Below are 16,444 nucleotides of genomic sequence, written 5' to 3' on the forward strand. Positions count from 1 at the left end.
AGTCTTTTTCCTTGTCTTCCTTCCATCGATAGTTGCAGTGGGGATTTCGAAAGCCCTGCTCCGCCGACAAGGGAGGAAGAAGCCCAGTTGCTTGCATTTTGATCCAATAATAGCCTCGACAGCTCTTTTTGACTCCAGACGACTTATACACACTTGACCCATTGCTAGCACCGTCTCAAACACCTTCACCGCCAGTATTCCGTCGCCGGGTCAATTGCAAGAGATCGTCTTTCGACTGTTGACATTGAAATCATCGTTTGTTGTCATTGTCCTGCTTCCTTGATTTTTCCTCTTGTTTTATTACACATCTGTTTTTTGGTATCTCGTTCTTGCTGCATTGCTTTGTTGGCCGCAATTTGTCTGCCTTGTCCGAATTGATCTACCTGTCACGAATATCCGCATTTTACACGCGGCTCCTATAAGCGCCTGAAGCAGTCGCCACTACAGCGCACAGTTACAGCGACTCACAGTTGCCTGCGCCCGGCCACGCCAGCATCAATCTGTCATCCCGAGGTCATCTTACAGCACGCGCAATTGGAATCAGAGAAGCTGAAACGCCAATTAACTCATCAGCCTTGCTTGCCTTTCGCTTTTCCGGTTCATTGCCTCTGTCCGGCCTAACAATTGACTCATCCGCTATAAGACGAAAGAATCCATTGCTCACTCACTCGTGCCTTCGTCATCCGCATACCTAACCTAATACTCGTTCGTATACAGTCATCGTCATTGTCTCTTCGGCCCTTGCACCAGTACCGTTCGACAAGCTCCGTTGGGGCCCGTCCGCTACGCGGAGTGTACATCAGCCGATAGCTGCACCTGCGCAACTGGCCCCTCGTTTCGTCTCACGACCTGGGTACCGCCCGCGTCTTTTTTGTCCCCTTTGGTTTAGAGCATAAAGTACCGGTGCAGGGCCTTGCTGATCCGTCCGTGTCATTTTTTCTCGCGCATTGTGTACGGATTGAGGAGTTCCCAGAGTCTGTGTGGTCATCAGGTTGTGAACTTGTGTTGGGTGTACTTGCACCGTCCGAGCATAGCTGGTATTATTACATCGACGGGAACAGAGAATTAGAGAAAAGAAGAGAAGAGAGAACGAGAGAACGAGAACGAACCGGCTCAACTCATCTCATCATCCACCTCGCTCTACTTACTCACTGCTCGCTCATCCTGGCTCTCTTGTCTTGCTTGGCTTTGTCACGCGCTCGCACCTTTTGGCTGACGCATTCACTGGCGCAACTCCACCAATCCCGTGCGTCTGTCCAGCTTCTTCTCTCGCCTTCTCCGAAACCGAGGACGCCGGAATCTGAATCTGGATGCTGCTAGCATTATTACAGTCCATTACAGTAGCATTCATGAGCATGAGCAAGATCCCGAGCCCGAGGATTTGAGAGCACAGATTCTCGCCAATTCCGCCGTCAGTCATCAATTCGCATTAGTTAACCAGCCAGCATCATCGTCGTCGTCGTCCGGCCTCACTCAGCCACAGCTCGATTCGCCGCCTTTAAACCCAACCTGTCGTCCGTCCGTCCTCTCTCTTCCCGTCCCGCCACCGGACCAGAACCAGACCTGACTTGACCCCTCGCCATCAAGACACTGGACTACACTGGACTCGACATATCTCACCATCCACAGCCCACTCGACCTCCCCACCCTCTCTCTCTCCCTCACGCCAAGCGTTCGTCCACGGCTAGCAGAAACGGATCCTGCTTGGGCTAGTTGAGGCACCAAGAAAAAAGGCCGCTTGACTCGACTCGCCCCTCCTTTTTTTTTTCCCTCGCCCGCTAGTCTCTACCTGTACGAGGCCCCCCCCCCGAACCTGCACTGTACCCGTACCTGTTGCCCGCCCCTGTACCAGTACCTGTGCCGTCGCTTGTACTCGCTACATGTACATGCCAACGTGCTCGTCCCTCCCACAGCAGCTCCTCCCCCCCTGGCCCACCTTTTCCCGCCCATAACGAATCACCGCGTGCAGCGCTCCTCAGGCCCGTGACCTCACGACTTTGCTCGCCTTCAGGTACAAGGTACAGCGATCCCCGTCCCCCTCCAGGCCGCAAGAAATCCAAAAAGGGACCTGGCCCAGATCTTGATTCTTTTTGCAAGCCGTGTGTGCTTCGTTGCATCTGTCCACCATCTGCCTCCCGGTTTTACCCCGTCGCTCGTCTGATTTCCTTTCACTTTCCTTCTGATTCTGCTTGCATTGCTTTGGTCCTTGGAAAGCTGTCATTCCTTTTTAAATCAGCGGCGGCTGGCATTCCATTGCGGCGCCTGGGCTTTTGTTATTCGCCGCCTCACTGCCGCCCATCTATCAATCTATACAAGAACAAGAACAACTCAACCCAACTCAACTCAACTCACAGCTCGCCTCCCCTCAGGCCTATTTCTTAACTCTCTACTACACCTGCGCGGTTGCATTTAGCAGACGTTGAGGATCTTGTCGCAGCCTCAATCGCCCCTGCTCGGAATTCGATGCAAGCTGCCTAAGGCAAAGCTCGCACAGCCAGACTTGAAATAGCCTCATCCGCCTCCAACCCCCCCTCGATCCTCCTCCACCATGAGCTCTACGCCCCCTCCGGATCACTACAAGGTTCTCGGTGTCGCCAAGGATGCGCAAGTAGCGGAAATTCGTCTGGCCTATCGCAAGCTTGTCCTCAAGTGTCACCCCGACAAGGTGCAGGACCCTGCTCTCAAGGCGCAGAAGCAGGAGGAATTCCAAAAGGTCCAGCAGGCCTACGAGCTGCTGACGGACGAGGATGAACGCCGAAAGTACGACGACCAGGTGAAGCTGGCCGAGCTCAAGGAACAGCTGCGCAAGACAAATGTTAGCGGCACCCCGCGATCAAATTCAAAGTATGCCGAGTATGAAATTCGCACTGCCGAGCCTCGCGCCTCGTCTTACAAGCCGTCCACCAACGTCCCCCCATCCGCCGCCAAGGGATACACGTATCCGCGATCTTATGAAGACGATGTGACCTTCAGCCCCCGAGTTTACCAGACTGGCTCATCTCGCACCACAAGACGGGAAACCACCTACGTCGACAGCCGCTCCAAGCGCGAGAGCGAGCGAGATCGCGAAGCCAGGGAAAAGGAAAAGGACCGAGAACGCCGGAAGAAGGCCGAAAAGGAAGACGCTGCTCGTCGCGAAAAGGAGGCCAAGGAGGCCAAAGACGCCCGCCGGGAAAAGAGAGCAAAGGAGAAGCAGCGCGACAAGGACATCAAGCGCGAGTCTGAAGACAAGAAGAAGCACACCAAGGCTACGGCCTACGTGGTTGATGATTACAGCGATGATGCTCCCGCTCCCGCTCCCGCTTCTAAATCTGACAAGAAGAAGTCGTCGAGCAAAAAGTATGACGAGAAGCGCGATCGCTCTTCTCAGCGCGAAGACATTCACATCGTGTCTCCCCAGCCCCCAGCCGTCCGCTCCTTTCCAGAGTATGTGACCAGCAAGTATGTGGAGCAGCCTCCACGAACTGTGCCGGCCGCCCCAGAACCATCGTCTTCATGGGAAGACACCCACAGCAAGCTCAAGGATGCTGCCTCTTATATCGAGGCGGCTCGAGCCAAAGAGGGTGTAGCTGGCCCTGGTGGCCTTAAGCGATCTATGACTTATGCGCCGCGCATGAACCAACCTCCCGCTGCTCCTACCCCCCCTCCCGCTCCTAATCAGACGTCTCCATTTGCTGCTCCCGATGACGACGATGTTCGTCGCTCAGCGGCGCGACCTCGCCGTGGCTCCACGGAGAGCAACCGCCCGAGAGACAGGTATAGCAAGTCGTCGAGGGAGCCCCTCACCGAGCCCGTCGTCATGAGCGCCTCTCCCAACAACCGCCATGCCGCTCACCCCGCCATGTCCGGCTCCCCTCCTCACCTGTCCAGGACACACACCATGCCTGCCGATGCGCAGAGCTACCCACGAGCTGTGCCCATCACTCGCTCCCAAACCTACAACTACGGAGAGGCAACCGACCCTCGTGGCCGCAACCGTACACGCTACCAGTCGCAAATCGACGAAGAAGACGCCGATTCAGACGACGTCCGTGACCAACGTGCCAGAGACCGCAGGCACCGCGGCAGCAGGAGGGAACAATCCGTCGATCAAGGATATGGCGAGACTTCTCGATACCCCTCTGGATATGAGAGCAGCCGACAGCCGTCGTACAGCCGTCGCGCTGCTGATCCGGAATCAGATCGATATGGCTACTACTCTTCCGGTCACAATGATGCCCGACCTTCAATGCCAGTCCGCGACAGCAGCTATTCTGCCTCTGCAGGAGCTGCTCACTTTGCCAAGGTCAAGACGTCCAAGGCTTACGGATACGACGACATCCAGTACACCAACTACCACCACAGCCAGAAGCCACGTGAAGAATATACTTATGCATGACGGCGTTGGATTTCCATTCTTATACTTCATTTCATATTTTTCTTATTGTGCCTCCCTGTGTTCGACCTCCTCTCGGTTTTAGCAGAACGATATCTTGTTGACAACAACAAAACTCAACCGCAGGGATCCTGGTACTTCCCCGAGTACTTCCCTGATTTCTATTAACAGAATTGTTTACTTGCACCATTTTCCTTATTTGCAATCTATGCCAGAAATCACCTTTCGCTTTACTTTTTGTTTCTATTCCTGGTTTCACTATACGACGAGATGAGACGATCTATCTTATGACTACTACAACAATTACGCGGAGTGCACTGGTGTGCTTCCATGATACGGGATGATGGCCTTTCCCCCCCTTTTTCCTTATTTACAAGCGTGTATGCCGGATATTGGCAATCAATTTGTTTACTTTTCCTTTTTTCTTTTGGAGACTCCATATTTGGAAGAAATGACGTTTCTATATTTCCCACAATTATCGAGATTGGATGCTCGAGGATACTGGAAGTGAAGCTTATCACTCTTTGTACCTTGGCGTGGAGAGGGAGATTTGTTTGATCTGCATGCGCACATGAAGCTGGGGACCCAGTCCCTTGAAGTGTGCCACAAGGCGTTTTCTGGAGGACCACTACACTATTATGACCAAGCCCAGGGATACCAATTCGCTCTTTTATAGACTATGGGCACGATTTCGGAGGGAGAAGATTGATTGAATAGCGGCGGAGAGAGCAGTACTACTACCAAAGCATTTGGATAGAGCCGCGACGCAACTGCGCGCAGGGACGCGGCATGACTTGATGACACTTAGCTGTTTGATGTTTCTACGTCATTTTTTTTTACTGGCCAAGGATGTTGTTTGTTGTTTATTTTGTTTTCTTTTTGAAAGGGGGTTTTCGTACACTGGAAACTTTTGAGATGGAGACAAATATTTAGCTACCTACCCAGCAATCTGCAACATAGGCAGAAATTTGAATATGAATATGAACATAAGAATGGAACAAAGTGGTCTCCCTTTTTTTGGTTTACGAGTTGTGTGTGATTGTTTAAAGTAGATACCACGTTACCCCTCACGGATCACAAGATTGTCCTGCAGCGGCACTTTGTGTGGCGAGGTGTGTCACGGTGTGGGCTTGGAGAGTGAATACGACGGTGATTAGGAAGGGTGGTGAGATTGTGACATAAGGATGGTTTGTACTCTCTGTATATACGACCAATTCTTCTAGGTATACTCGCTTGTCTACTAACCTAGGTAGTTATGAAGACATGTGATGAAGTGGTTGAGATGGAAATTGACTGCTTACTGTGTCCACTCTGCTATTTCATTCATGATTACTATTCTTTTGCTTGTTCAAGCCTGTAAAGGAAGATACTATGGGGTAGTGATATGGGTGACCGGCTCTGTATGAAGTTTTGTGGCGTCAACTTTATTCGGAATGATTACTTTGAGTGATTCGGATAGATCCGAGGAATTTACCATTTTCGGCGAACTCTCGCAAGGGTGAGAGTATGCTGCTGATATAATGTAGGGACTATGTAGTTCGAAGCGTTGCTCTCGATGTCTTTTCTTGTGGAGGTAATCGGAGATGAATATTCCAAAGGGACTGACTCGTCGGTATGAGGTATATACGACTAAGTATCATTCTATGGGCGGCCATTTTGCGGCAACTATTTCAACTGCCGTTGATGCATCCGGAGAAGACTATACGTGTATTACAGAACCCCAGAAGAAATGATTCCTCAAGATTAGGTTTATGTACATTCAGGGATATCTGCGACTACGCTTGGAAATCCGTGGAAATCCGTATTGCCTCCTCATACTATTAAGAACATACCGAGGTGGGTACGCAGTAAGACGGCCGGCACGGGAATCGGATAGTAAGCTCTTAACAATCCTATATGCCTACTATCTCGCTCCCAACTCGTCCAAGTATCACCACCATGACAAACCACCTCACTTTGATAAGCAATGCGCTGCTTTCTCAGCAACACTCCTCTTTTTGCAAACAGAAAATAACACCCAAATGAGACTATGGCTGCAATGTGGGTGTACCGAAATACCCATCTCCGCTTTTTGGCGACTATATCCGGGGCTTCTGAGGTGGGGTCGCCGTACACGCACGATTTCTAAGCAACTGAGGGACAGAGAATCTGGGTTCGTTCGGGTCAACTTGGACCCAGTGGGAGGAGGCATCTGTCCGTCTTATTGCGAGGATATTACCTCATTGCTGGTTTAGTCAGGGTTGGATCTAACAAAAAGTCCTGGAGAAATACGTGGAGTATATATATATAACCGCTATCCGCCGAGGTAGTTTCATCTCGACTTTAAACAACATTGGAAAGTATATGTCTGCTCGCATATCACAGCTAGGACGGCAATTATTCAACAAAATGGGTATCCCTACTGACATTACGCTCTACACGGCTGCCACGCCTAATGGCATCAAGGCTTCCATCCTGCTTGAGGAGCTGGGCCTGGAGTACAAGGTGAGATGAGACATGTCACAGAGCATTGCATTGCATTGCACCTTGATCATGATTAACAATTCATTCTATTCTACAGGTCCACGCCATCGACATGACTGCCAATGAGCAGAAGGAGGACTGGTTCCTTGCAATTAACCCCAATGGCCGCATCCCCGCCCTCACGGACAAGTGGACCGACGGATCGGAGATTCGCATCTTTGAGAGCGGTGCCATTCTGCAGTACCTCGTGGACCGCTATGACAAGGACCACAAGGTTTCGTACCCCAAGGACTCTAAAGAGACCTGGGAGGTGAACAGCTGGGTGAGTTATTGCTGTAAAATTTTTGAAATGTCATGGGACTGACTGTTAGGATGTAGCTGCACTTCCAGATGGGTGGCCTAGGTCCTATGCAGGGACAGGCAAACCACTTTAACCGTGAGTTTATAACAACAGGAGCATCGTTAATGAGTTGTTGCTTACATGGTGAGTGTAGGATATGCCCCTGAGAAGATCCAGTATGGCATCAACCGCTACACCAACGAGACGCGCCGTCTCTACTCCGTCTTGAACAACCAGCTGGCCAAGTCCACCTCTGGCTTCCTCGTCGGCGACCGCGTCACCATTGCTGACATTGCCTCCTGGGGATGGGTTGCTTCTCACGGTAAGTTGCTTCACCATCTTCAACTTAATCTATTTCTCTCTCTTCTTGTTTCCATTGACGCTAATTGGGATGAATGCATGTTATAGCCTGGGCTGGTGTCTCGCTGGACGAGTTCCCTGCCCTGGACAAGTGGCTGCACACCCTTCTCGAGCGCCCCGGCTTCGAAAAGGGTCGACATGTGCCCAAGCCGCACACTGCGTTTGATTTGGCAAAGTTGAGCCCTGAGGAGATGGATAAGAAGGCGGAGGAGACGAGGAACTGGGTGCAGAGCGGGATGCAGGCCGATGCGAAGAAATGAGATTTTGCTGAGATACCAAATGTGAGACGATGCAATGAATTAAAATTGATGTTTTATTTTTTGAGTCACTGTTTTGATGATATGGAGCGGTGTGGAGTGTTGGGGATGAGATTGAGGGTTTGCATGAGGTCTGGTGTGAGACATGCAGCCTTGGGTTGATGGTTCAGTTTGATGATGACGGGTAAGTATGGTGTACTTGATGGGGAGTTTCATTTGTTTAGCTACGCAGTGCGAGTTGTACATCTAATCAAGGATACGATTGAATACTGTATTCAAGGGGTTACAATGCCAATCATTGCGTGCTCAACAGCCACACATGATCATGCATACGAATAAACGAACTTACGCACCAAAACCAGCATACTTGACGACATCCGAATAAGCGGCCCATCGGCTCTGACTCACTTGCCGATCTCCAAACCATCTCAATCTGTCTAATTTTTTACTTGCTCTTTTCTCTTATTAACCCTAGCTAGTGAGCGTGAGCCCGAATCGGAAAATGATGCAGGGGGTGCTGCATCACGAAGCGGCCGGAGGCGATGGTGCAATGCGCTTGGTGTGGGCATTCTGTCGAATCACGGGGGGTGGATGCACGGCATGAGATCCTTGTCGGGGGTTGGTGGATGGCAATTATGTGATTTGAGGTTGCAACTTATATATATCGTTGCCGTAAGAATAAAAAATCTCTGCAATTCTTTCTCTTTCATCTTCTTCTTTTATTAGTATTGTGAAAAGACTGCTCTCAACTTCATCCACAACAGACAGCAACTACCCACTCCACCATGGCTTCATCAACCCAAATATTTACACCGCCGCCTATATCAAAGTCTCCCTTAACCTCACAAACTTCTGATAACAACACTCAACCTCAAGTCGACGACATCGAAAGCCAGCGTCCCCCAGCCCAAGAAGACACGCCTCTCCTCTCCGCCCCCGATGAATCCTGGTCTCCCCCCGCGGGCTTCGTCTCCATCCAGCTGGCCATCATGACAAACGTCTTCCTCTACGGCTTCGACAGCACAATCACCGCCGCCACTTACGCCGTCATCAGCTCCGAGTTCGATGCCGCTAACAGCGCCTCCTGGCTGACTACGTCTTACCTCGTTACCTCTGCTGCGTTCCAGCCGCTGTACGGGCGGGTGTCTGACATTTTTGGTCGAAGAACTTGCTTCTTTGTGGCCACGACGTTTTTTGCGCTGGGGTGTCTTGGGTGTGGAGTGGCGAAAAGCATGTTGGCGCTGAATTGTATGAGGGCTGTGACGGGGATTGGGGGAGCGGGACTTATGACTATGGGTGAGGCGAAAAACCAACCTGCTTTTACACGTCTTACATGTATGCTGACTGACGTTCGTTATAGCTACCATTATCAACTCGGACATGATACCGTTCAAGAAGAGAGGCATGTATCAAGCCATGCAGAATGGAATTGTGGGAATGGGTGCAATTTGCGGCGCTTCTTTTGGCGGCACCATTGCCGACTTGGTTGGTTGGCGCTGGTGCTTCCTCTTCCAGATACCCTTTTCCATCTTTGCGTTTGGAGCAGGATACTTTGTCCTCAAGAATCAGCATCGTGGAATTGTCTCTGAAGGCGGTTTTGGTGCTGTGTGGAAACGAGTCGACTTCTCTGGCGCTCTTCTCCTCGTGGCAGCTGTTTCGACGCAGTTGTTGGGTATGAGTTTAGGTGGAAACGAGTTGCCTTGGGGAAGTCCCTGGGTGATTTCATCGCTTTCGATTAGTGTTGTGCTGTTTGCCGCTTTTATCACCGTCGAGGGGAAGACGACAGCGTTGCCGATTATTCCGTTGAGGATGCTTCAAGGAGCAATGCCCATCGCCACGCAAATCGCCAACATCTGCGCTGGCATGTCGACATACGGGGTTCGTCTATTACACGGATGATCGCCCGAGACTAAAATCTTTGCTGACAAGCTACGCCATTAGTATCTCTTCATGCTTCCGCTCTTCTTTCAGGCCGTCCTTCAAGACTCAGCCACCAAAGCCGGCGCTCGTCTGGCTATCCCCTCGCTGGCCATGCCATTGGGTGGCTTGGTTGCTGGTACAGTCATGTCTCGCTGGGGGAAGCTGATTCCGCTCATGCGCACGGGGCTCGTACTCATGACAATCGGCCAGGCTTTGGTTACATCGTGGGCGTTTTCGGATGCCTCGTGGAAGTATGTCTTGTATATCTTTCCTTCTCACTTAGGAACAGGAATCGTGTACCCGGCAACTCTCTTTATCTCGATTGCGTCCCACGCTCATTCAGGTATGTGCTTGCTTATAGGGCTTACTGATACGCCGAGATTCCTTCACTCACATGTGTATACAGACCACGCCGTGTCCGCTTCAACAACCTATCTCGTTCGATCTTTGGGAACTGTCTGGGGAGTGTCCATAACTTCAGCCATCGTCCAGAATACGCTCAGTGTACGCTTACCACAGGTATTGAGCGAGGTACCAGATAAATGGAGAGTACGCCCCTTTTCCTTGGTCATTTTAAAAGCGCATAACTGGTAGGGAAATCGGCAACTGACGTAGATTTCGACTTAGATTATCGACGAGATCCGACACTCGGTGGAAGCCCTGAGGACGCTTCCGCCTGATATCCAGCTCAGTGCCCGGCTGGTGTACTATGATGGACTGAGGCTCGCTTTTGGGGCAACGACTCTGGTGGCCGCCATTGGGGTGTGTGCTGCCTTTATTGCGAACCCAGCTAACCTGCGAAAGACGCACGAATAGTCGTGGCCGCAGCCATGTATATCTCCAGCTAGCCATGGTATGCAGAAAGTAGTGGACGTAGTACTCAGGATATAGCACTAGGGCATAGTTGCTTGTATATACCATCCATTATTTAGCTTAAACTGTTAGAAGACAGAAGTGTTCGCTTCTGCTTTACCTTTCCCAATGTCGTAGGTTGGGAAAGTTGCTAGGCCCCTGAAATGTCAAAGTGTCCGACTTATCGCATAGATGTATTGTTACCTATATAACTGAGTTTTAATGACTACATCCCGGATATTACTTTCTTCTTGAGACTATAACCTGATTTGGATGATAAGACATTCGTGAAGATGCGAACGGGTTTGAGGCGAATACTCAGAGCTTATAAGTTTTACCTTTAGAATATTGAGAACTGTGATGCCATTACGTCTTTTTCTCAAGTTTCTAACCTTGCATTTACTATTGCTACGCGTTAAAACCTGTAACGCGTAACAATAGTAAGGCTTCATTTGCTTTCTAGTAGTGCTATCTATCACTCCGCTTGCAACCATGCTGAAGCTAAGGTATAGAATCTGGAGAAATGATTCTTCGTACCTTGGCAATACAATTATCCCAAAAACAATTGTTGTATAGTTGTATAGTACATAGTCACTACTGACTACGGCAGCAAAAAATGGTCATTGTGTGCGTAGCAAAGAGATCTGGAGTTGATCTAAGCATAAAGCATGGCGAACTTCAAAAATGTTTCACGTTTCGATGAATGAAAATATGCATTCACACCTTTATGTAAACCAGAATCGGGATGTTTTGCTCCAGATATATCCAATCAACTAATAAGGTATCATGAATATGCAACGGTTGTCCACACTTGTTATCATGAGCTACCACTTATTTTCTTCGTTGGTGACAGTGTTTCGCCGTTAAATAAGATCTATTTCTGGATATGTCCTTTGAGATACAAAGTTGTCGACAGGCCTACCAGTCCGTTCTGTGCTGCACATCTAAGGCAACCAATTATTAGGGTGGCTATTCGCTTTTGCCAATCATATGCATCTAAGTTAACAGTGGTGTAGCTAACAATGTTTGGGACGAAACTTTAGAGTAGTTATCCTAAACGCTCTGAAATCGTTAAACATCATAAAAAAGTTATGTCTTCATCATGCGTGGCTTGGTTGTTACTGAGTAGTTCGAAGGTATGAGAAATGAAGAGACGGATGCTTACGCGAATAATATAACTTATAGTATAACATATCCTTCTTCCGAAATCCCACAACTAAAGAAATATATGACATAGGAAACCTTTCATTTCTCTGAATATCGCAGATATTCTGTAGATAGATAAATACCCGAGGCTGAGACAAGACTTTGAGACTCCAGCTGCTGTGTAAGGCGCTTTTTCTTTCACATCATAAATCAGAATACTCTACCGCCTCCCGTAACCTTTTACCTGCCACGCATTAGGAGGGTGCCGGAGGTGATTAAGAAGGCCTGTCTAGCAATTTCACGATTCCCTCATACTCTCCCCAGACCAAATAAGTGTGTACCAAAATATCTCCCTTATGATATACTTGAATAATTAAATATTATGATATTTATAATATAAATTAAATTAAATTTAAATTTTTTTTTTTAATATTACGCCCACCAATATAAACCTAAAACCTAAAAGTCTATGCCCTTGAAATAGCTAACCTTGTAGTGCCTATAGAACTCGGTTTATTATCTTGTTCACATAGGAGAACTTATCCTTCGTATTTCAGTCTGCGCCGCCCTGCGCCAGCAACTTTACAATTGTCTCATATCCTTTCTCAGCCGCATAAGTTAGTGCCGTCCGTCCGTCCTTATCTGTTGCATTTATGTCTGCGCCACTTTGAACCAGCAGCTCCACGATTGCCTCATGCCCTCCAAAAGCCGCATGAATCAGTGCCGTCCATCTGCGATAATCTTCTGTTCTTGCCTCTAAGTCTGCGCCTTTTTGGACTAGCAGCTCTACTACTGCCGCATGCCCATTTAAAGTCGCTAGCATTAGTGGTGTGTATCCCTCGTCATCCCTGGCATTCACGTCTGCGCCCTCTTCAGCCAGCAGCAACACAACTGCCTCATGTCCATTCTGAGCTGCGTGAGCTAGTGACGTGAGTACGGCAGTACCCTTTCTGTGTATGTCTGCGCCGTATTCAACCAGTAACTTTACGATTGCCTCACTCCCATGTATAGCTGCTAGTGTTAATGGCGTGTTTCCGTTATAATTCCTGCCGTTTAGATCAACTTTACCACCCTCAACCAGCAACTTCACGGCTGCTTCGTGCCCATTCTTGGCTGCCCATAACAGCGGCGTGAATTTTTTCCTATCCTTAGCGTTTGGGTCGACACGTTGATCTCCTAGCAATATCTGGACAGCATAACTATGTCCCATTTCCGAAGCGTGCGACAGAGGCGTCCGGTAATTTGCGTCTTGTGCGTTTGGAAATGCCCCCCAATCCATCAATTCTTTCATAGTCTTGATTCTTCCATTTCTCGCCGCTTGTGACAGTGCTGTTCTCGAATCATGGGCTGGGTCTTTGAAGTCCGGCTCTGCACCTAATTCAAGCATCGCAAGGACCACCTCTGTCCAGCCGTGCTTCGCCGCCAAGCCAAGAACCTTTCCTTTTTCTTTATCTGTCATTGGGATTGGCAGAGTGATGTAGAGTAAGGTTCCACTTAGATCATCTTCGGTCTGAGAAATTTCGCTTGAATCATCTTCAGTATCATCGGTTTCATCACTTGAATCACCTATACCGTAAGAGTCTTCATCGGTATATTCATCGGTCGATTCATCTTTGTTCTCAGAGAACATATGTAGTCTGATGATACTGAGATCATTTCCATGCTGGACGACCCTTTTTGCAACATCATTGTAACGAGCAACAATTGCGTCATGAGCTGAAGGGCTCGGTGCTTGGCGGCTGGGTACCTGACAAGAGAGCCACTCAATACCACGCAAGCCGAATTCCTTCGTCTGATTATCTCGCATTGCCCACCTGTATAGCTCCCCTAATGCGATTGCTGCTTGTTGAGTGGGTTCGTCTTCGTGAAGCAGCTGGTCGTTTTGGCATTCATCTTTTCTTGGGTGAGGTTGAGACTTGTCACAAACCGCCCATGCCCATCGTAGCATCGTCTCTGCCTGCGCCCATTTGCCGGCCTTTCGTTGCTTGATTGCTATTCTCTTCGCTGCTACTACAGCGTTTTCTGTGGAAGACAACCTTAGTCGAGGTATCATCAGAGGCAAGATACACAGCAATGCATCTTCATTCGAGCCTAGCTGCGTTTCAGTGAACAATTTTACCATCTCAGTCACCAGAGTATTCTCTAAGTGGAAAGACGGAATTTCTTGGATATCGATATCCCCGATATCATCCAAAATCTTGAGAATACTTGCGACGAATGACCCAAACACTTCCTGGGCACACATAGATAAAAGAGTGCTGTCTGTATGAGCCGACATGACACTTAAGAGATCAGGGCTAGTGCCCCGTGACGTCTCTGTTGCGTGCCAAGCAAAGAATCGAATTTCCTTGCCCTGTTTATCGCCCAGTTTCCACTTGGTGATACCAGGGTCTCCTCGTTGGACGGAAGTAGGGTCAAGTTCGTATTTTGTAATAATGGGGATCTTGCCGCCGAGCCATATCTCCAGGTCAGTCGCTATATTTTTGTTGGTTGAAACGATGCGCTGCCTTGGGATTTCAGTAGCTCGGGATATAGTGAAATGACTTTGTGAGTCTGCTACCTCAACAGCTGGATCAGACTTCAATGACCAAACCCATAGTCCCAGAAGTCCTTCCAGCTCCAATTTGTTTTCAAGTTTCCAGGGAGTCGTGAGCTCTTCGCGCGTTAGTTTTAAATATACCGTATGCAGTATTGGTGGATCTTTGGAAGTACCACTTCGTTCCACGATTGCAACCTCGGAAGCAAAACTCCAGAACATGGACAGAGCATCTCTCCACTTGTCTCCGATTTCGGGGCTCTTCGAGAATATGGTGTTGACTGCAGACTCAATGGCCAAAGCAAGGCAATGGGCAGTTTCTCGGACCTCAACCAATCTGACATCGAAATTCTCTGCGGAACCTGTGCCTTTTGTTTCAGTGTTTTGCGACTGGGTGAGTTGCGCGAGGCGAGTCCGGTAGGCTAATAATTTGGAAGCAACATTTAGCTCTCTAGAAGTTGGCAGGGCGTCTATAATTCCATGTGTGTTCCTAGGCGTACCGCGGAATCTCCAAAGGAGACGTGGATAAGCTCGTGAATCCTGCGTTGGTGATGAATGCTTTGGCTCGCCTTGAAAGTCTTGTTCACCAAAACGTATGGCAAGCCAATCCAGCTCGTGCCCAACAACCTCGTCGGGGCACTGAGCAAGAAAGTTGTCCTCTGGTTTTAAGCGCTGCATGCGAAGCGCGGCTCGAGCGGCGCTCATGAGCATGATGGCTCCAAGCTGGGCCACAGATACTGCAGAATGGATGGCCCGCAGTCCAACAAACTGCATCACAAAGCCAGTGACAGAGATGCCAACGGCAGCCCACACCACAATCTGGGAAATCTTTGACTGGTTCTTCCACGAAGTGATGTACTCCTGCAGAGGTTCCATGTGGTCGCTGCAGCAAAAGGCGTCAAAGACTTGATCCCCAAGAACTTGACCCCCAGGCTGAACCCAATATAGAGCTTCTCTCGGAACATTCTTATCTCCGCTGTCTGGGTTTCTGCGAAATACTTGTTCTTTGGTGCTTTCACCGACGAGAAATGCACAAAGAAAAATGCCGCCACACAAAAGAAGTGTTCCAGTGATGGTGAGAGGGCACGCATACGATTCAGGATGACTGCCATCTTTCTCCCAGCGAAGGTAGTATGTCGTAAGGACTGCGAAGACTAAAACACCGGCTTGCAATACCATGCCAGTTATTGCGACTGTCAAGAAAATAAGAGGAGGTTTCCTCTTGATGCCCACGTTGAGAGAAAGGTTTGGAGAGAAATTTTGAGAAAACGCGTCAGACATAGCCTCTTTGTTGTCTGGAGATCCTGGAGATTCCGGGGGCTGAATTCGAGTCCATTTCTTTGAATTTTTTTCGATAAATTCCTGAAATGTATATATTCCTGCTTTATCGTCTGTGAAGTTATGCTCGGGGTCGTATACAACCTCAAGAATCTTTGGCCGCCCAAAGACTCGCGCGATGCCGCCGTTGTTATAGAGCTCGCACACATCTCGACTCGTAGAGGAGCACAGTTCTGCTTCGGCATTCCCTCCTCCTTCTTGTGCTCTGCCAATAAAGGCACGCAGTGACGGACTCCCGCACACGCGAATCGCCGAAACGATGGCAGTCAGGATGCCCATCGGTGCCATTGCGAAAATGAAATAATCAATCGTAGCGATGCTTTCGCTGAGGTATTGCTTGGTGATCTGCTCACCAAACAGGGATATAAATGGTGCCAGATCTGTCGCGAGTTTATTTGAGAAATCATCCCAGCCATCTGCACGGACAGCTGGGAGGGTGAGAAAGCCAAAGACGCAAGCTGTGAAGAACGTCTTCATATTGTACGTCAAGAACCGCATCTATTGCTATTCATGGTGTTGAATGTGTAATCTTAACGCTTATATAAGAGGAGTATTTCCAAAGTCCAACCTTGGCGAGGCGCGGGAATTTGATGCTTCGTGCCCAACAATGGATTCAGCCTACAAGGCAGGCAACAACACCATGCGTGACCACGTCCGGAGTGGCGATTGGCAACGTGTCGCCAATTGACGTCCACCGAATACTGCAAGGAGCTGATATCTAGGCTCTCCAAGACCACCCATCAGTGCAGCAATCATCGGCTACCAATCAAAGTCTGGCAAAATAATTACGAGGCGCTTCACGTAATACGTGTACTGAGCTGAGAACAGGGGTTGGCGGAGATGTATCAGCGAATGGC

At 49.1% G+C, this 16,444-nt stretch overlaps 4 protein-coding genes across 4 annotated transcripts; 3 read left to right on the plus strand and 1 right to left on the minus strand.

Annotated features, from left to right (window-relative positions):
• Nucleotides 1-2,548: 2,548 nt before the first annotated feature.
• Nucleotides 2,549-4,378, plus strand: T069G_09865 (dnaJ domain-containing protein; the record flags this gene model as incomplete). The annotated part of the gene is made up of 1 exon (XM_056177075.1): nt 2,549-4,378. The coding sequence occupies one exon, from the start codon at nt 2,549-2,551 to the stop codon at nt 4,376-4,378; it is 1,830 nt and encodes a 609-aa protein (XP_056025553.1).
• A 2,385-nt stretch (nt 4,379-6,763) lies between these two features.
• Nucleotides 6,764-7,798, plus strand: T069G_09866 (uncharacterized protein; the record flags this gene model as incomplete). The annotated part of the gene is made up of 5 exons (XM_056177076.1): nt 6,764-6,859; nt 6,936-7,160; nt 7,217-7,274; nt 7,333-7,500; nt 7,587-7,798. 5 exons carry the CDS (start codon nt 6,764-6,766, stop codon nt 7,796-7,798), a joined length of 759 nt encoding a protein of 252 aa, XP_056025554.1.
• A 782-nt stretch (nt 7,799-8,580) lies between these two features.
• On the plus strand, nt 8,581-10,531 carry T069G_09867 (major facilitator superfamily domain-containing protein; the record flags this gene model as incomplete). The annotated part of the gene is made up of 5 exons (XM_056177077.1): nt 8,581-9,091; nt 9,156-9,673; nt 9,737-10,058; nt 10,122-10,264; nt 10,343-10,531. The coding sequence occupies 5 exons, from the start codon at nt 8,581-8,583 to the stop codon at nt 10,529-10,531; spliced, it is 1,683 nt and encodes a 560-aa protein (XP_056025555.1).
• A 1,735-nt stretch (nt 10,532-12,266) lies between these two features.
• On the minus strand, nt 12,267-15,875 carry T069G_09868 (ankyrin repeats (3 copies) domain-containing protein; the record flags this gene model as incomplete). Its single annotated transcript, XM_056177078.1, has 3 exons — nt 12,267-13,586; nt 13,641-14,671; nt 14,750-15,875. The coding sequence occupies 3 exons, from the start codon at nt 15,873-15,875 to the stop codon at nt 12,267-12,269; spliced, it is 3,477 nt and encodes a 1,158-aa protein (XP_056025556.1).
• Nucleotides 15,876-16,444: the final 569 nt, after the last annotated feature.

Source organism: Trichoderma breve, chromosome 6 (assembly GCF_028502605.1).
Source record: "Trichoderma breve strain T069 chromosome 6, whole genome shotgun sequence".
Classification (NCBI taxonomy): Eukaryota; Fungi; Ascomycota; class Sordariomycetes; order Hypocreales; family Hypocreaceae; genus Trichoderma; species Trichoderma breve.